The sequence below is a fragment of the Panulirus ornatus genome, chromosome 14 (genome assembly GCF_036320965.1).
Source record: "Panulirus ornatus isolate Po-2019 chromosome 14, ASM3632096v1, whole genome shotgun sequence".
In the NCBI taxonomy this organism is placed as follows: domain Eukaryota; kingdom Metazoa; phylum Arthropoda; class Malacostraca; order Decapoda; family Palinuridae; genus Panulirus; species Panulirus ornatus.
This window is the reverse complement of record NC_092237.1, coordinates 51180609-51198996: the sequence shown is the minus strand read 5'-3', so window position 1 is coordinate 51198996 and position 18388 is coordinate 51180609. Positions and strand designations below refer to the sequence as shown.

The window sequence follows — 18388 nt, the reverse complement described above, 5'->3', positions numbered from 1 at the left end:
ATAAATGATGGCATACACATAAAAAATCCTGAAGTAATTACACAGTACAAATTCTTCCAGTTTACGATAATTACATATTTCTCTTTTACAGGAAAAGTTGATAAATCAAAAAAAAAAAAAAAAATGGGTAGTGAAGGAAAGTAATACTCACCCTACTCCTTTATCCTTTACAGCACAGATCAGTAACAGCAGTTGAAGCATTCCTGGGCTACCGAGGACACAGGACACACAAATAGCCACTGACAACATGCAGACATCTTCCACGACAACTTAGTATCAAGGTATTAACAGTATAGACCGTACTACACGTAGTTGCCATCAAAGAATATAAAAATAATCGATGGATGTTTCGCTCGCGAAACCTCTACCTCTTGTGCGGACCCTTGTGTTGATGACCCGTTCTCTGATTTGCGATTGAGAAAAACATTTTTTACATATATATATATATATATATATATATATATATATATATATATATATATATATATATATGGAGAGTTGTTCACTTTTGAAATCACAGTATACATATTAGGGGACGTACAGGATCTCTGACATTTCCTTCATTTTTCGTCTGCCACCTGCTGCTGTGTACATGCAAACACATGAATCCTCCTGTCATCTTTCCAATCGCCAATTTTAGTATACTAAGTTACTGGCTGCGTTAGCCTTCCCAATAAAATTTGTATCGACAATCATCCAACACATTTAACGTCACGGAGAATGCATTGCCTTAAAAGGAATAACTAAACTGACCCGAACCAATTAGTGTAAAGGCTCATTCCACCACAATAAATTCACATGCAAGGTTATGTGCAAATACAGAGCTAATTCACACAAGTCATCTAAATATAAACGTAGACAGTCACACAGAATAGATAACATAGCTAAAGGTTTCAATAGGTATTTTGTCCTCGCTCTCACATGAGACAGCTGGGAGCCAACTTTGGAGACGTCCAAATTCTTGACGAAACACACAAATTCTTGATAATACGTTGCCAATATAATATGCATGACAACATGTAACCAAAGTCAGTATGTATGAATGAAATGATAGGTAATCAAACTGAAAATAAAAAGCTCTTGAATTGAACTTTTTCATTAGGATCACTTTCGAAATCTCAAGACTGAAGAGCCAATAAGTTTCCACTGTTGGTGGGTCGAGCTACGCTAAATGCCCTTTAAACCCACCTGCCTGGGAAATAAGGGATCACTATGCTATATGGTTCAGATGCCCGACGATATGGCGAGGTATTACTAATCCAAAGTTATAAAGGTTCCCAATATCAACCACCACGGACCAGAATACTATACTTTAAACGTGTTAGACTTAGGGGCATAATAGGCATACGGTTGCCAGCAGCAAGAATGTGATATATGTTGGGAATAGGATGGACATGATGTATATTTAATAGCATGCTCGACGTATCATATCTTGAGCATGTTGCTCGCCTCACGTCAGGGTATGCTTAGATATTATCTGAGCATCTATAGTGTGAAGTCAGGAACGATGTTCGGCATGGTTATGGTTAATTACTGATATTTAGCAACGTAGTTTATTACGATTACTTCATGGTTATTTTTCACAGAAGGGAAATGAAAAAAAAAATCCTTTTTTAATGTCACTGTTGTTTACAATATTAGTTGCACCTGAGACAATGTGTTCTGGCCTGTATTTTCTCTCTCGAGGACTTGTAGCCAATGTCTAACGATTTAGCAATACATCAGTTAGGTCAATTAGAAGATATAATGATGAAAAGTTTTAAACTAGCGCTTTTATGGTAATCTAGATGTTACAATGAATCACTAATGATTGTTAAATTCTCATAGAATAGAATAATACGGCTGTAGTACAAAAGTATGTCTATTATGTGAGACCAGCGACCACCTATTTAATTAATGCGATTACTGGTACATATAACAGCTGATAATAAGTCAAGGGAGTTGTATTTAATTAAACAAATTGATATGCTTTTGCAGAGATTAAAATTTCGTTTTTATGAACGTATGGCTGTATTAAGAATTAGCTGAACATGAAATTTGTTTCATTGGTTCCTACCGTAAACATTTATCTCTCCCTTCAAGGGCTCACTGAAGTATGGGGTAGCGATGCTGTTTCCCATGGGGCGGTGTGGTGTGTATATATACGTATATGTTGATGTGTACAGAATGGAAAAAGGTGAGAACAATGGAAGTAAGGGGAGTGGGGGAGGAATGGGATGTATTTAGGGAATCAGTGATGGATTGCGCAAAAGATGCTTGTGGCATGAGAAGAGTGGGAGGTGGGTTGATTAAAAAGGGTAGTGAGTGGTGGGATGAAGAAGTAAGATTATTAGTGAAAGAGAAGAGAGAGGCACTTGGACGATTTTTGCAGGGAAAAAATGCAATTGAGTGGGAGATGTATAAAAGAAAGAGACAGGAGGTCAAGAGAAAGGTGCAAGAGGTGAAAAAGAGGGCAAATGAGAGTTGGGGTGAGAGAGTATCATTAAATTTTAGGGAGAATAAAAAGATGTTCTGGAAGGAGGTAAATAAAGTGCGTAAGACAAGGGAGCAACTGGGAACTTCAGTGAAGGGCGCAAATGGGGAGGTGATAAGTAGTGGTGATGTGAGAAGGAGATGGAGTGAGTGTTTTGAAGGTTTGTTGAATGTGTTTGATGATAGAGTGGCAGATATAGGGTGTTTTGGTCGAGGTGGTGTGCAAAGTGAGAGGGTTAGGGAAAATGATTTGGTAAACAGAGAAGAGGTAGTAAAAGCTTTGCCGAAGACGAAAGCCGGCAAGGCAGCAGGTTTGGATGGTATTGCAGTGGAATTTATTAAAAAAGGGGGTGACTGTATTATTGATTGGTTGGTAAGATTATTTAATGTATGTATGAATCATGGTGAGGTGCCTGAGGATTGGCGTAATGCGTGCATAGTGCCATTGTACAAAGGCAAAGGGGATAAGAGTGTGTGCTCAAATTACAGAGGTATAAGTTTGTTGAGTATTCCTGGTAAATTATATGGGAGGGTATTGATTGAGAGGGTGAAGGCATGTACAGAGCATCAGATTGGGGAAGAGCAGTGTGGTTTCAGAAGTGGTAGAGGATGTGTGGATCAGGTGTTTGCTTTGAAGAATGTATGTGAGAAATACTTAGAAAAGCAAATGGATTTGTATGTAGCATTTATGGATCTGGAGAAGGCATATGATAGAGTTGATAGAGATGCTCTGTGGAAGGTATTAAGAATATATGGTGTGGGAGGCAAGTTGTTAGAAGCAGTGAAAAGTTTTTATCGAGGATGTAAGGCATGTGTATGTGTAGGAAGAGAGGAAAGTGATTGGTTCTCAGTGAATGTAGGTTTGCCGCAGGGGTGTGTGATGTCTCCATGGTTGTTTAATTTGTTTATGGATGGGGTTGTTAGGGAGGTGAATGCAAGAGTTTTGGAAAGAGGGGCAAGTATGAAGTATGTTGGGGATGAGAGAGCTTGGGAAGTGAGTCAGTTGTTGTTCGCTGATGATACAGTGCTGGTGGCTGATTCATGTGAGAAACTGCAGAAGCTGGTGACTGAGTTTGGTAAAGTGTGTGAAAGAAGAAAGTTAAGAGTAAATGTGAATAAGAGCAAGGTAATTAGGTACAGTAGGGTTGAGGGTCAAGTCAATTGGGAGGTATGTTTGAATGGAGAAAAACTGGAGGAAGTAAAGTGTTTTAGATATCTGGGAGTGGATCTGGCAGCGAATGGAACCATGGAAGCGGAAGTGGATCATAGGGTGGGGGAGGGGGCGAAAATCCTGGGAGCCTTGAAGAATGTGTGGAAGTCGAGAACATTATCTCGGAAAGCAAAAATGGGTATGTTTGAAGGAATAGTGGTTCCAACAATGTTGTATGGTTGTGAGGCGTGGGCTATGGATAGAGTTGTGTGCAGGAGGATGGATGTGCTGGAAATGAGATGTTTGAGGACAATGTGTGGTGTGAGGTGGTTTGATCGAGTAAGTAACGTAAGGGTAAGAGAGATGTGTGGAAATAAAAAGAGCGTGGTTGAGAGAGCAGAAGAGGGTGTTTTGAAATGGTTTGGGCACATGGAGAGAATGAGTGAGGAAAGATTGACCAAGAGGATATATGTGTCGGAGGTGGAGGGAATGAGGAGAAGTGGGAGACCAAATTGGAGGTGGAAAGATGGAGTGAAAAAGATTTTATGTGATCGGGGCCTGAACATGCTGGAGGGTGAAAGGAGGGCAAGGAATAGAGTGAATTGGATCGATGTGGTATACCGGGGTTGACGTGCTGTCAGTGGATTGAATCAGGGCATGTGAAGCGTCTGGGGTGAACCATGGAAAGCTGTGTAGGTATGTATATTTGCGTGTGTGGACGTATGTATATACATGTGTATGGGGGTGGGTTGGGCCATTTCTTTCGTCTGTTTCCTTGCGCTACCTCGCAAACGCGGGAGACAGCGACAAAGCAAAAAAAAAAAAAATATATATATATATATATATATATATACATATTTTTTTTTCCCAAAGGAAGGAACAGAGAAGGGGGTCGGGTGAGGATATTCCCTCAGAGGCCCAGTCCTCTGTTCTTAACGCTACCTCGCTGAGGCGGGAAATGGCGAATAGTATGAAAGAAATATCTATATATATTCTTTCTTTCTTTCATACTATTCGCCATTTCCCGCGTTAGCAAGGTAGCGTTAAGAACAGAGGACTGGGCCTCTGAGGGAATATCCTCACCTGGCCCCATTCTCTGTTCCTTCTTTTGGAAAATCAAAAAAAAACGAGAGGGGAGGATTGCCAGCCCCCCGCTCCCTTCCCTTTTAGTCGCCTTCTACGACACGCAGGGAATACGTGGGAAGTATTCTTTCTCCCCTATCCCCAGGGATAATATATATATATATATATATATATATATATATATATATATATATATATATATATATATATATATATATATAATGAATTTTGTGTACTGTAAAGCTCAAAGTGTGGCGATCTCCCCTTCCCTTTCAGATAGGCCCTTGTACTCAAGTCATTATAAGTTGTGAAAAGTATCGTCTACCACACAGTAGTAATGACAGAACACTTTTCTGATGAAACAATACTCAACAGCTTAATAAGCTTAATGCTGTTTTATACGAGCAACAACAGAATACATACATCAATTAATGTAAACATGTTTGATAGTTTTATAATTTTTTTTTATCTTTATTCTGGAATTAATAGTATAATACTCCATTTATATTGCTGCCAATGCCATTCTGGTTACAAGTCTTACCTCTTAATGTAGTCGAGAGATCAAAGTACGTTATGTGGCCTGATCACTAAGGTCATGGCCCTGAATACTTGACTCATCAATCCTTTAATATCACTGTCTCTTGTTGCAGGAGCTGAGAGCAATGACTGGTGTGAGGCAGTCAGCAGGAACCCCAACCACTGGGCTTCCCAACAAGGGAAAGTATACATGATTCTCCCAGACTCCAAATGTGTACCTGTCACCTATGAATGAAAATACTGACCCTTCTAGGCTGTTCACTCAAATATCGAGTACCATATAATAGTGAATATAGGATAACACAACCTGAAAATTGACTTTAAAAGACAATGAACGTAACCAAAAATGACTAATCATGGCTGTGACTGGGAGGAAAGTACTTCGCTCCATTTCCATTGAGGAATCGAACCCTGGAACACCATTGCTTAGAGGTCAAAAACCTGATGTGCGCTTCACATCACTGTTGGAGGCGCTGAAAGCACGAGATGTGCAGGAGTTTCGAGAGCAGCTGCTGCGAGGTTTACCCGTGAACCACCGCGAGCCAGCTCTTGGCAACAAGACTCCCCTCATCTGTGCCTCTGAATATGGTTTTTTAGAGGCTGTGGTGGACTTACTTAGCACAGGAGCCAACGTCAGCACAGCGGATGATGCTGGGGCCACACCACTACACATGGCCGCTGGAGGCGGACATCTTCCTATAGTCAGAATCCTTCTGGCTCATGGGGCCCACGTTGATCCACTTGACACTCACGCAAGCACCCCTCTCCATTATGCTGCCCGAGCAGACAATAAAGACCCCACCAGTAGCAGTGTGGTGGATGTTGTTGAGGTCCTTCTCAGTGCAGGAGCACGCTGTGGGCTGAGGGATGGAGAGGGTCGCCTGCCCCTTCACAATGCAGCCACTGCAGGCAGTGCCAAGCTTATCAAAGTCCTTACTGCAGGACCGTACAAAGCAACAGTGAACCTGAAGGACAATGAGGGTCGCACTCCTCTGCACTGTGCTGTGCTAGGGGCACGTTCACTGGAAGCTGTGGAGGCTGTGCTAAAGATGGGTTGTAATATTGACACCCGGGATGCTCTAGGCCACACTGCCCTCCACTTGGCAGCCAAGCGACAAGTCAACTACATTGATGAAGAGTTTGATGGAGCTTGTATAGAGTTGTTGTTGTCGCATGGTGCCTCAGTGGCAGCCAAGAATCATGAGGGATATAATGCTCTGTCTCTGGCCCTGTTGCGTACTATGTGGTGGGGACGCCCGGGTGCAAGAGACCAAATCCTGCATGCTGTGCAGCTGCTGTTAGCAAAAGGCAGTTGCATACAGGATGGATTTGCCATGTGGAGGTTGGTTGAGAGCTTCCCTTCCCTCGTGCCTGTGGGTCTCAACAGATCAGTGTGTGCTAATACATCAGCCCGTGATTCCCCTCATCTTCGACTTGACTTTGATTATGGTCCCCTGTCAGTGAATGCCAAGCATCTTCAAGAAATTCACCGACAGTCTCCTCTTGTTCCAGTATCAGAGTTGCCATCGCCACTCCTTGTTGACTCAGAGGTGGCCATGTTGCAGTATATTCTCTGGGCAGGCCGGAAGAGACTCTTACTTCACCCACTTTGTCATTCTTTCCTTCACCTTAAATGGTTTAAAGTTCGCAAATACTTCCTTGCTAATGTTATATTCTACTTTCTTTTCGTCCTAAGTCTCACTGCCTTCCTCTTAACATCCCACAATTGTCCTGAGGCATCTACAACTGCTTACAACAACACTTACCACTCCTCTACCACCAGTAATAGGACAGACACTGTGTGCCACTGGGCTGGGAAGGAGGCCACAGTTGTAGGGTTAACCTGGTGGTGCCTGGTCATCTTCTCAGCCTGTCTCAACCTGCGAGAAGTCATACAGTTATTACAAAATCCACTAATCTATATCCATAACCTCGGCAACATCCTGGATGCGACTTTAGTATTCTGTGTTCCACAACTACTGGTGGGTGGTTCAGCTTCAGAAACAGCAACTAATGGAGAGATGGCAATTTGTTGCTTGGCAGTATGGCAGCAGAGAGTAGGTGCTATTGCCATAATCCTTGCGTGGGTGAGGCTAATGCTGTTCACTGGACAGTTCCCTAGTTGTGGCGTCTACATTGTCATGTTCTCTACTGTTGCCAGGAATGTGCTCAAGTTTCTAGCCATGTACGTCTTCGTTTTGGTGGCATTTGCACTCGGATTCCACGTCCTGCTCCGCTCACTGCCCATATTCAGCTCCCCCACCACAGCCTTCACCACATCACTGGTTAGTATTTGTTCTCCTTTAATCTATTGATTCATTTGCAGAAGGAATTCCATCAAAATCAGTTGCTGTACTTGTAAAGATGCAACCCTTGTCAGTTAGAAATTAGAAATTGTTTATAAAATTTTTGACTTTGACATTATGTGACTTGTTGCAGATCAGTTTCACAAACTCTAAATTCTTTGAGGATGATTTCACTCATCCTGTCATTGTATGTCTGAAAGAACTCTAACAAACCATAGAATCTGGGTCACATGCCAAGGCTTTCATCCTGTTTACTTCCACACCTTATTTCTCTGGATCATCATGTGATAAGCCTTGGCGTCCCTTTTATTAGCTTCTCTCTTCACCTCATGTCAATCTTGTTCATATACTACACTTTTACAGAACTGGGCATGCAAACCTCACCCTTAGTTGCTTTCATGTCACTCATAACTAAGTTTAAAACCAATGGGATCTCTTATGGGAGGTGTGAGGCATGTGAGGCCACATTTCTAGAATATACAGTGACTGCTGACTCTCATAAAGTATCATCACTTGTAAATATATATGTATATATGAGCATATATATCCACTTGGTTAGTGGATGTCCATGATGTTATAATATATATATATATATATATATATATATATAGAGAGAGAGAGAGAGAGAGAGAGAGAGAGAGAGGACGGGAGCGGGGGGCCAGAAATCCTCCCCTCCTTGTACTTTTTTTTTAACTTTCTAAAATGGGAAACAGAAGAAGGAGTCACGCGGGGAGTGCTCATCCTCCTCGAAGGCTCAGATTGTGGTGCCTAAATGTGTGTGGATGTAACCAAGATGTGAAAAAAGGAGAGATAGGTAGTATGTTTGAGGAAAGGAACCTGGATGTTTTGGCTCTGAGTGAAACGAAGCTCAAGGGTAAAGGGGAAGAGTGGTTTGGGAAGGTCTTGGGAGTAAAGTCAGGGGTTAGTGAGAAGACAAGAGCAAGGGAAGGAGTAGCAATACTCCTGAAACAGGAGTTGTGGGAGTATGTGATAGAATGTAAGAAAGTAAATTCTCGATTAATATGGGTAAAACTGAAAGTTGATGGAGAGAGATGGGTGATTATTGGTGCATATGCACCTGGGCATGAGAAGAAAGATCATGAAAGGCAAGTGTTTTGGGAGCAGCTAAATGAGTGTGTTAGTGGTTTTGATGCACGAGACCGGGTTATAGTGATGGGTGATTTGAATGCAAAGGTGAGTAATGTGGCAGTTGAGGGAATAATTGGTATACATGGGGTGTTCAGTGTTGTAAATGGAAATGGTGAAGAGCTTGTAGATTTATGTGCTGAAAAAGGACTGATGATTGGGAATACCTGGTTTAAAAAGCGAGATATACATAAGTATACTTATGTAAGTAGGAGAGATGGCCAGAGAGCGTTATTGGATTACGTGTTAATTGACAGGCGCGCGAAAGAGAGACTTTTGGATGTTAATGTGCTGAGAGGTGCAACTGGAGGGATGTCTGATCATTATCTTGTGGAGGCTAAGGTGAAGATTTGTATGGGTTTTCAGAAAAGAAGAGTGAATGTTGGGGTGAAAAGGGTGGTGAGAGTCAGTGAGCTTGGGAAGGAGACTTGTGTGAGGAAGTACCAGGAGAGACTGAGTACAGAATGGAAAAAGGTGAGAACAATGGAAGTAAGGGGAGTGGAGGAGGAATGGGATGTATTTAGGGAATCAGTGATGGATTGCGCAAAAGATGCTTGTGGCATGAGAAGAGTGGGAGATGGGTTGATTAGAAAGGGTAGTGAGTGGTGGGATGAAGAAGTAAGAGTATTAGTGAAAGAGAAGAGAGAGGCATTTGGAAGATTTTTGCAGGGAAAAAATGCAATTGAGTGGGAGATGTATAAAAGAAAGAGACAGGAGGTCAAGAGAAAGGTGCAAGAGGTGAAAAAAAGGGCAAATGAGAGTTGGGGTGAGAGAGTATCATTAAATTTTAGGGAGAATAAAAAGATGTTCTGGAAGGAGGTAAATAAAGTGCGTAAGACAAGGGAGCAAATGGGAACTTCAGTGAAGGGCGCAAATGGGGAGGTGATAACAAGTAGTGGTGATGTGAGAAGGAGATGGAGTGAGTATTTTGAAGGTTTGTTGAATGTGTTTGATGATAGAGTGGCAGATATAGGGTGTTTTGGTCGAGGTGGTGTGCAAAGTGAGAGGGTTAGGGAAAATGATTTGGTAAACAGAGAAGAGGTAGTAAAAGCTTTGCGTAAGATGAAAGCCGGCAAGGCAGCAGGTTTGGATGGTATTGCAGTGGAAATTATTAAAAAAGGGGGTGACTGTATTACTGACTGGTTGGTAAGGTTATTTAATGTATGTATGACTCATGGTGAGGTGCCTGAGGATTAGCGGAATGCGTACATAGTGCCATTGTACAAAGGCAAAACGGATAAGAGTGAGTGCTCAAATTACAGAGGTATAAGTTTGTTGAGTATTCCTGGTAAATTATATGGGAGGGTATTGATTGAGAGGGTGAAGACATGTACAGAGCATCAGATTGGGGAAGAGCAGTGTGGTTTCAGAAGTGGTAGAGGATGTGTGGATCAGGTGTTTGCTTTGAAGAATGTATGTGAGAAATACTTAGAAAAGCAAATGGATTTGTATGTAGCATTTATGGATCTGGAGAAGGCATATGATAGAGTTAATAGAGATGCTCTGTGGAAGGTATTAAGAATATATGGTGTGGGAGGCAAGTTGTTAGAAGCAGTGAAAAGTTTTTATCGAGGATGTAAGGCATGTGTACGTGTAGGAAGAGAGGAAAGTGATTGGTTCTCAGTGAATGTAGGTTTGCGGCAGGGGTGTGTGATGTCTCCATGGTTGTTTAATTTGTTTATGGATGGGGTTGTTAGGGAGGTGAATGCAAGAGTTTTGGAAAGAGGGGCAAGTATGAAGTCTGTTGGGGATGAGAGAGCTTGGGAAGTGAGTCAGTTGTTGTTCGCTGATGATACAGCGCTGGTGGCTGATTCATGTGAGAAACTGCAGAAGCTGGTGACTGAGTTTGGTAAAGTGTGTGAAAGAAGAAAGTTAAGAGTAAATGTGAATAAGAGCAAGGTTATTAGGTACAGTAGGGTTGAGGGTCAAGTCAATTGGGAGGTGAGTTTGAATGGAGAAAAACTGGAGGAAGTAAAGTGTTTTAGATATCTGGGAGTGGATCTGGCAGCGGATGGAACCATGGAAGCGGAAGTGGATCATAGGTGGGGGAGGGGGCGAAAATTCTGGGAGCCTTGAAGAATGTGTGGAAGTCGAGAACATTATCTCGGAAAGCAAAAATGGGTATGTTTGAAGGAATAGTGGTTCCAACAATGTTGTATGGTTGCGAGGCGTGGGCTATGGATAGAGTGGTGCGCAGGAGGATGGATGTGCTGGAAATGAGATGTTTGAGGACAATGTGTGGTGTGAGGTGGTTTGATCGAGTAAGTAACGTAAGGGTAAGAGAGATGTGTGGAAATAAAAAGAGCGTGGTTGAGAGAGCAGAAGAGGGTGTTTTGAAATGGTTTGGGCACATGGAGAGAATGAGTGAGGAAAGGTTGACCAAGAGGATATATGTGTCGGAGGTGGAGGGAACGAGGAGAAGAGGGAGACCAAATTGGAGGTGGAAAGATGGAGTGAAAAAGATTTTGTGTGATCAGGGCCTGAACATGCAGGAGGGTGAAAGGAGGGCAAGGAATAGAGTGAATTGGAGCCATGTGGTATACCGGGGTTGACGTGCTGTCAGTGGATTGAATCAGGGCATGTGAAGCATCTGGTGTAAACCATGGAAAGTTGTGTAGGTATGTATATCTGCGTGTGTGGACGTATGTATATACATGTGTATGGGGGTGGGTTGGGCCATTTCTTTCGTCTGTTTCCTAGCACTACCTCACAAACGCGGGAGACAGCGACAAAGCAAAAAATATATATATATATATATATATATATATATATATATATATATATATATATATTTTTTTTTTTTATACTTTGTCGCTGTCTCCCGCGTTTGCGAGGTAGTGCAAGGAAACAGACGAAAGAAATGGCCCAACCCCCCCCCATACACATGTATATACATACGTCCACACACGCAAATATACATACCTACACAGCTTTCCATGGTTTACCCCAGATGCTTCACATGCCTTGATTCAATCCACTGACAGCACGTCAACCCCAGTATACCACATCGCTCCAATTCACTCTATTCCTTGCCCTCCTTTCACCCTCCTGCATGTTCAGGCCCCAATCACACAAAATCTTTTTCACTCCATCTTTCCACCTCCAATTTGGTCTCCCTCTTCTCCTCGTTCCCTCCACCTCCGACACATATATCCTCTTGGTCAATCTTTCCTCACTCATTCTCTCCATGTGCCCAAACCATTTCAAAACACCCTCTTCTGCTCTCTCAACCACACTCTTTTTATTTCCACACATCTCTCTTACCCTTACGTTACTTACTCGATCAAACCACCTCACACCACACATTGTCCTCAAACATCTCATTTCCAGCACATCCATCCTCCTGCGCACAACTCTATCCATAGCCCACGCCTCGCAACCATACAAAATTGTTGGAACCATTATTTCTTCAAACATACCCATTTTTGCTTTCCGAGATAATGTTCTCGACTTCCACACATTCTTCAAGGCTCCCAGGATTTTCGCCCCCTCCCCCACCCTATGATCCACTTCTGCTTCCATGGTTCCATCCGCTGCCAGATCCACTCCCAGATATCTAAAACACTTTACTTCCTCCAGTTTTTCTCCATTCAAACTTACCTCCCAATTGACTTGACCCTCAACCCTACTGTACCTAATAACCTTGCTCTTATTCACATTTACTCTTAACTTTCTTCTTTCACACACTTTACCAAACTCAGTCACCAGCTTCTGCAGTTTCTCACATTAATCAGCCACCAGCACTGTATCATCAGCAAAGAACAACTGACTCACTTTCCAAGCTCTCTCATCCACAACAGACTTCATACTTGCCCCTCTTTCCAAAACTCTTGCATTCACCTCCCTAACAACCCCATCCATAAACAAATTAAACAACCATGGAGACATCACACACCCCTGCCGCAAACCTACATTCACTGAGAACCAATCACTTTCCTCTCTTCCTACACGTACACATGCCTTACATCCTCGATAAAAACTTTTCACTGCTTCTAACAACTTGCCTCCCACACCATATATTCTTAATACCTTCCACAGAGCATCTCTATCAACTCTATCATATGCCTTCTCCAGATCCATAAATGCTACATACAAATCCATGTGCTTTTCTAAGTATTTCTCACATACATTCTTCAAAGCAAACACCTGTTCCACACATCCTCTACCACTTCTGAAACCACACTGCTCTTCCCCAATCTGATGCTGTGTACATGCCTTCACCCTCTCAATCAATACCCTCCCATATAATTTACCAGGAATGCTTAACAAACTTATACCTCTGTAATATATATATATATATATATATATATATATATATATATATATATATATATATATATATATATATATATATTTTTTTTGCTTTGTTGCTGTCTCCCGCGTTTGCGAGATAGCGCAAGGAAACAGACGAAAGAAATGGCCCAACCCACCCCCATACACATGTATATACATACGTCCACACACGCAAATATACATACCTGCACAGCTTTCCATGGTTCACCCCAGACGCTTCACATGCCCTGATTCAATCCACTGACAGCACGTCAACCCCGGTATACCACATCGATCCAATTCACTCTATTCCTTGCGCGCCTTTCACCCTCCTGCATGTTCAGGCCCCGATCACTCAAAATCTTTTTCACTCCATCTTTCAACCTCCAATTTGGTCTCCCACTTCTCCTCATTCCCTCCACCTCTGACACATATATCCTCTTAGTCAATCTTTCCTCACTCATTCTTTCCATGTGACCAAACCATTTCAAAACACCCTCTTCTGCTCTCTCAACCACACTCTTTTTATTACCACACATTTCTCTTACCCTATTATTACTTACTTGATCAAACCACCTCATACCACATATTGTCCTCAAACATCTCATTTCCAGCCCATCCACCCTCCTCCGCACAACTCTATCTATAGCCCATGCCTCGCAACCATATAACATTGTTGGAACCACTATTCCTTCAAACATACCCATTTTTGCTTTCTGAGATAATGCTCTTGACTTCCACACATTCTTCAACGCTCCCAGAACTTTCGCCCCCTCCCCCACCCTATGATTCACTTCCGCTTCCATGGTTCCATCCACTGCCAAATCCACTCCCAGATATCTAAATCACTTCACTTTCTCCAGTTTTTCTCCATTCAACCCTACCTCCCAATTGACTTATCCCTCAACCCTATTGTACCTAATAACCTTGCTCTTATTCACATTAACTCTCAGCTTTCTTCTTTCACACACTTTACCAAACTCAGTCACCAGCTTCTGCAGTTTCTCACACGAATCAGCCACCAGCGCTGTATCATCAGCGAACAACAACTGACTCACTTCCCAAGCTCTCTCATCCACAACAGACTGCATACTTGCCCCTCTTTCCAAAACTTTTGCATTCACCTCCCTAACAACCCCATCCACAAACAAATTAAACAACCATGGAGACATCACACACCCCTGCCACAAACCAACATTCACTGAGAACCAATCACTTTCCTCTCTCCCTACACGTACACATGCCTTACATCCTCGATAAAAACTTTGCTTCTAACAACTTGCCCCCCCACACCATATATTCTTAATACCTCCCACAGGGCATCTCTGTCAACTCTATCATATGCCTTCTCCAGATCCATAAATGCTACATACAAATCCATTTGCTTTTCTAAGTGTTTCTCACATACATTCTTCAAAGCAAACACCTGATCCACACATCCTCTACCACTTATGAAACCACACTGCTCTTCCCCAGTCTGATGATCTGTACATGCCTTCACCCTCTCAATCAATACCCTCCCATATAATTTCCCAGGAATACTCAACAAACTTATACCTCTGTAATTTGAGCACTCGCTTTTATCCCCTTTGCCTTTGTACAGTGGCATTATGTAAGCATTCCACCAATCCTCAGGCATCTCACCATGAGTCATACGTACATTAAATAACCTTACCAACCAGTCAACAATACAGTCACCCCCTTTTTTAATAAATTCCACTGCAATACCATCCAAACCCGCTGCCTTGCTGGCTTTCATATTCCGCAAAGCTTTTACTACCTCTTCCCTGTTTACCACATCATTCTCCCTAACCCTTTCACTTTGCACACCACCTCGACCAAAACACCCTTTATCTGCCACTCTATCATCAAACACATTCAACAAACCTTCAAAATACTCACTCCATCTCCTTCTCACATCACCACTACTTGTTATCACCTCCCCATCAGCCCCCTTCACTGAAGTTCCCATTTGTTCCTTTGTCTTATGCACTTTATTTATCTCCTTCCAAAACATCTTTTTATTCTCCCTAAAATTTAATGATACTCTCTCTCCCCAACTCTCATTTGCCCTCTTTTTCACCTCTTGCACCTTTTTCTTGACCTCCTGCCTCTTTCTTTTATACATCTCCCAGTAATTTGCATTATTTCCCTGCAAAAATTGTCCAAATGCCTCTCTCTTCTCTATCACAAACAATCTTACTTCTTCATCCCACAACTCACTACCCTTTCTAATTAACCCACCTCCCACGCTTCTTATGCCACAAGCATCTTTTGCGTAAGCCATCACTGCTTCCCTAAATACATCCCATTCCTCCCCAACTCCCCTTACGTCCTTTGTTCTCACCTTTTTCCATTCCATACTCAGTCTCTCCTGGTACTTCCTCACACAAGTCTCCTACCTAAGCCCACTTACTCTCACCACTCTCTTCACCAAAACATTCTCTCTTCTTTTCTGAAAACCTCTACAAATCTTCACCTTCGCCTCCACAAGATAATGATCAGACATCTCTCCAGTTGCACCTCTCAGCACATTAACATCCAAAAGTCTCTCTTTCGCGCGCCTATCAATTAACACATAATCCAATAACACTGTCTGGCCATCTCTCCTACTTACATACGTATACTTATGTATATCTCTCTTTTTAAACCAGATATTCCCAATCACCAGTCCTTTTTCAGCACATAAATCTACAAGGCCTTCTCCATTCCCATTTACAACACTGAACATCCCATGTATGCCAATTATTCCCTCAACTGCCACATTACTCACCTTTGCATTCAAATCACCCATCACTATAACCTGGTCTCATGCATCAAAACTACTAACACACTCACTCAGCTGCTCCCAAAACACTTGCCTCTCATGATCTTTCTTCTCATACCCAGGTGCATATGCACCAAAAATCACCCATCTCTCTCCATCCACTTTCAGTTTTACCTATATCAATCTAAAGTTTACTTTCTTACACTCTATCACATACTCCCACCACTCCTGTTTCAGGAGTAGTGCTACTCCTCCTTCCCTTGCTCTCGTCCTCTCACTAACCCCTGACTTTACTCCCAAGACATTCCCACACCACTCTTCCCCTTTACCCTTGAGCTTTGTTCCACTCAGAGCCAAAACATCCAGGTTCCTTTCCTCAAACATACTACCTATCTCTCCTTTTTTCTCATCTTGGTTACATCCACACACATTTAGACACCCCAATCTAAGCCTTCGAGGAGGATAAGCACTCCCCGCGTGACTCCTTCTTCTGTTTCCCCTTTTAGAAAGTTAAAATACAAAGAGGGGAGGGTTTCTTGCCCCCCCGCTCCCATCCCCTTTAGTCGCCTTCTACGACACGTGAGGAATGTGTGGGAAGTATTCTTTCTCCCCTATTCCCAGGGATTTTTTCTATATTCACAATTACTGATAATTATAAGAATCCTTGTAAGTCATCATTATAATCATGAGTCATTATCATAATTATGAGCTGCTTGTATTATGATGGGTTGTCAGAAAATTAATTGTCCATAATGATAATGAGTTAGTCTGTGTAGCTCACTATGATAAGTTGTCCATAGTGATTATGACAGATTGTCTTTGTAGGTTACTGTTATAATGATGAGTTCTTACATATGATGTTTTGTTCACATACAGGTGATGATGACTGGGGAACTGGACTATGAATCAACTTTCCTAACACAGCCGTCTGAGTCTTCTGTTTTATGCATCTTCATTTTGGTTGTGTTCATTGTGCTGGTGTATATAATCCTCTCTAACCTCCTTGTGGGTCTAGCTGTCAGTGATATGTATGCCATCCAGCATAGGTAATAATGTGATATATGTAATTTTGAACAGCTTCTGATACAGTACTTTATCAATTAGTGTTAACAATACTTTATCTATTAGGGTTAATTACGTCTGCAGGTTTGTTGTCAGTTCACCAAATCAGAATGAATTCATAAACTAACGTGATTAAATAAGATGAAAATTCTTACTGAAGTACACAATGAAAGTGTTTGCAGATGTAAATCATGCACATCAAGATAGAATCAAAGACTGTGTTTTATACTATAAGATTTTTCATGATAATATATCAGTTTAATCTGTATATAGATACTTTATATAAAAGCACTTCCTTACAAAGTTTGCTTTGGGAACCCCTAGGGCCAATAGATGATCACTGTATTCTGCTGCCATGTCACATACTCATTCCCATCCTTTCTGTTTTAGGTCAGAAGTTCTTCGACTAACACGACATGTTGAACTGATGGTTCAGGTGGAGGCCTTGTTCAGGAGTCGTTTAATTCCTCAGAAGATGCAACAATGCCTCCTCAGCAGTATTTCGATTATTAGCACCAAGCAAAAACCAAGTGTCTCTATTTATCCTAACCTCAGCCTGGGTTTCAGTGACAGTTTATTTCTATTCCTCTCTCGGATGATCGGAACACGACGCCTGCTGATCAAGCTGTTTGAGGTATATGTCTCTGGTTTCATACCACCTGAGCATGAACCTTCACTTCCTTCACAGCTTATTGGAGAAGCTCTTGATGTTGCACTTCGTGAACATGAACTGGACAAGCGAGAACGTCTACTACATTTACGGGCTTTGCAAATTGGGGCAACTGCACACCACAGGCAAGGTCACTTAGGGCAGGGGACACAAATACCTGTGAACCAGACCTACACTGAACAGAGTCTCATCAATCATGAGACCTACACCCATAACTTCCCGATCTTCTTGGCGCTGGACTATCATGAGTGATATAGATAGTGAAGATGACTCAGTGGATGTGTTGCACCCAACAGTACATACCCAAAACTCCATCCGGGCATCTCATTCAGTTGCAGCAAAACGAACTATCATCCCAGATCCAAATGCACGACTGGAGGAGCTAAGAAACATGGTTCTTAATTTACAGGCTTCAGTGGAGGCACTTACTTTAACTGTGAAGCAACAAGATGTACGTCATCTACCATCACAAGGCCCTTCCACAACTAACTCGACACATGAAATCAATGTCTAACGTGGTAATATTGACATTTCATGACAGTGCTTGCAGTGTTTCATATCATATAAAACAGGAATCATATATATTGTTAATGTTCTAAAGACATTATCAGATTGATCATCCATACATGCACTATCTCGATGAAAATTTATTTTACTTCCATATGTTCTTTTTATTCAACCATTTTCACAACAGCATTATTTGGTAATATGTCATAAACACAGTTCACTTTTTTTTGTCAATCAGTTGATGATTTCCCATGAATATGAATTTAAACAGATATTTAGATAGCTAACTATATTTCTATATGCAAGGCAGGTACATGTAATGAAAGGTTATGAGAAGCTATAAAAAAAAAGATGAAACATCATTATGTTGTTGGCTACCAACCATATCACATGATGCTATCAGTCATCACTTAACA

The 18388-nt window shown here is 41.9% G+C and overlaps 1 protein-coding gene across 1 annotated transcript; it reads left to right on the top strand.

Annotated features, from left to right (window-relative positions):
* The first annotated feature begins 2037 nt into the window (after positions 1–2037).
* On the top strand, positions 2038–18126 carry LOC139753409 (uncharacterized). Its single transcript, XM_071669881.1, is given in 5 exon segments — positions 2038–2176; positions 5356–7527; positions 16610–16779; positions 17186–17636; positions 17638–18126. Coding segments are annotated over 4 exon segments (2892 nt in total). The 5' UTR covers positions 2038–2176; positions 5356–5598; the 3' UTR covers positions 17980–18126.
* Positions 18127–18388: the final 262 nt, after the last annotated feature.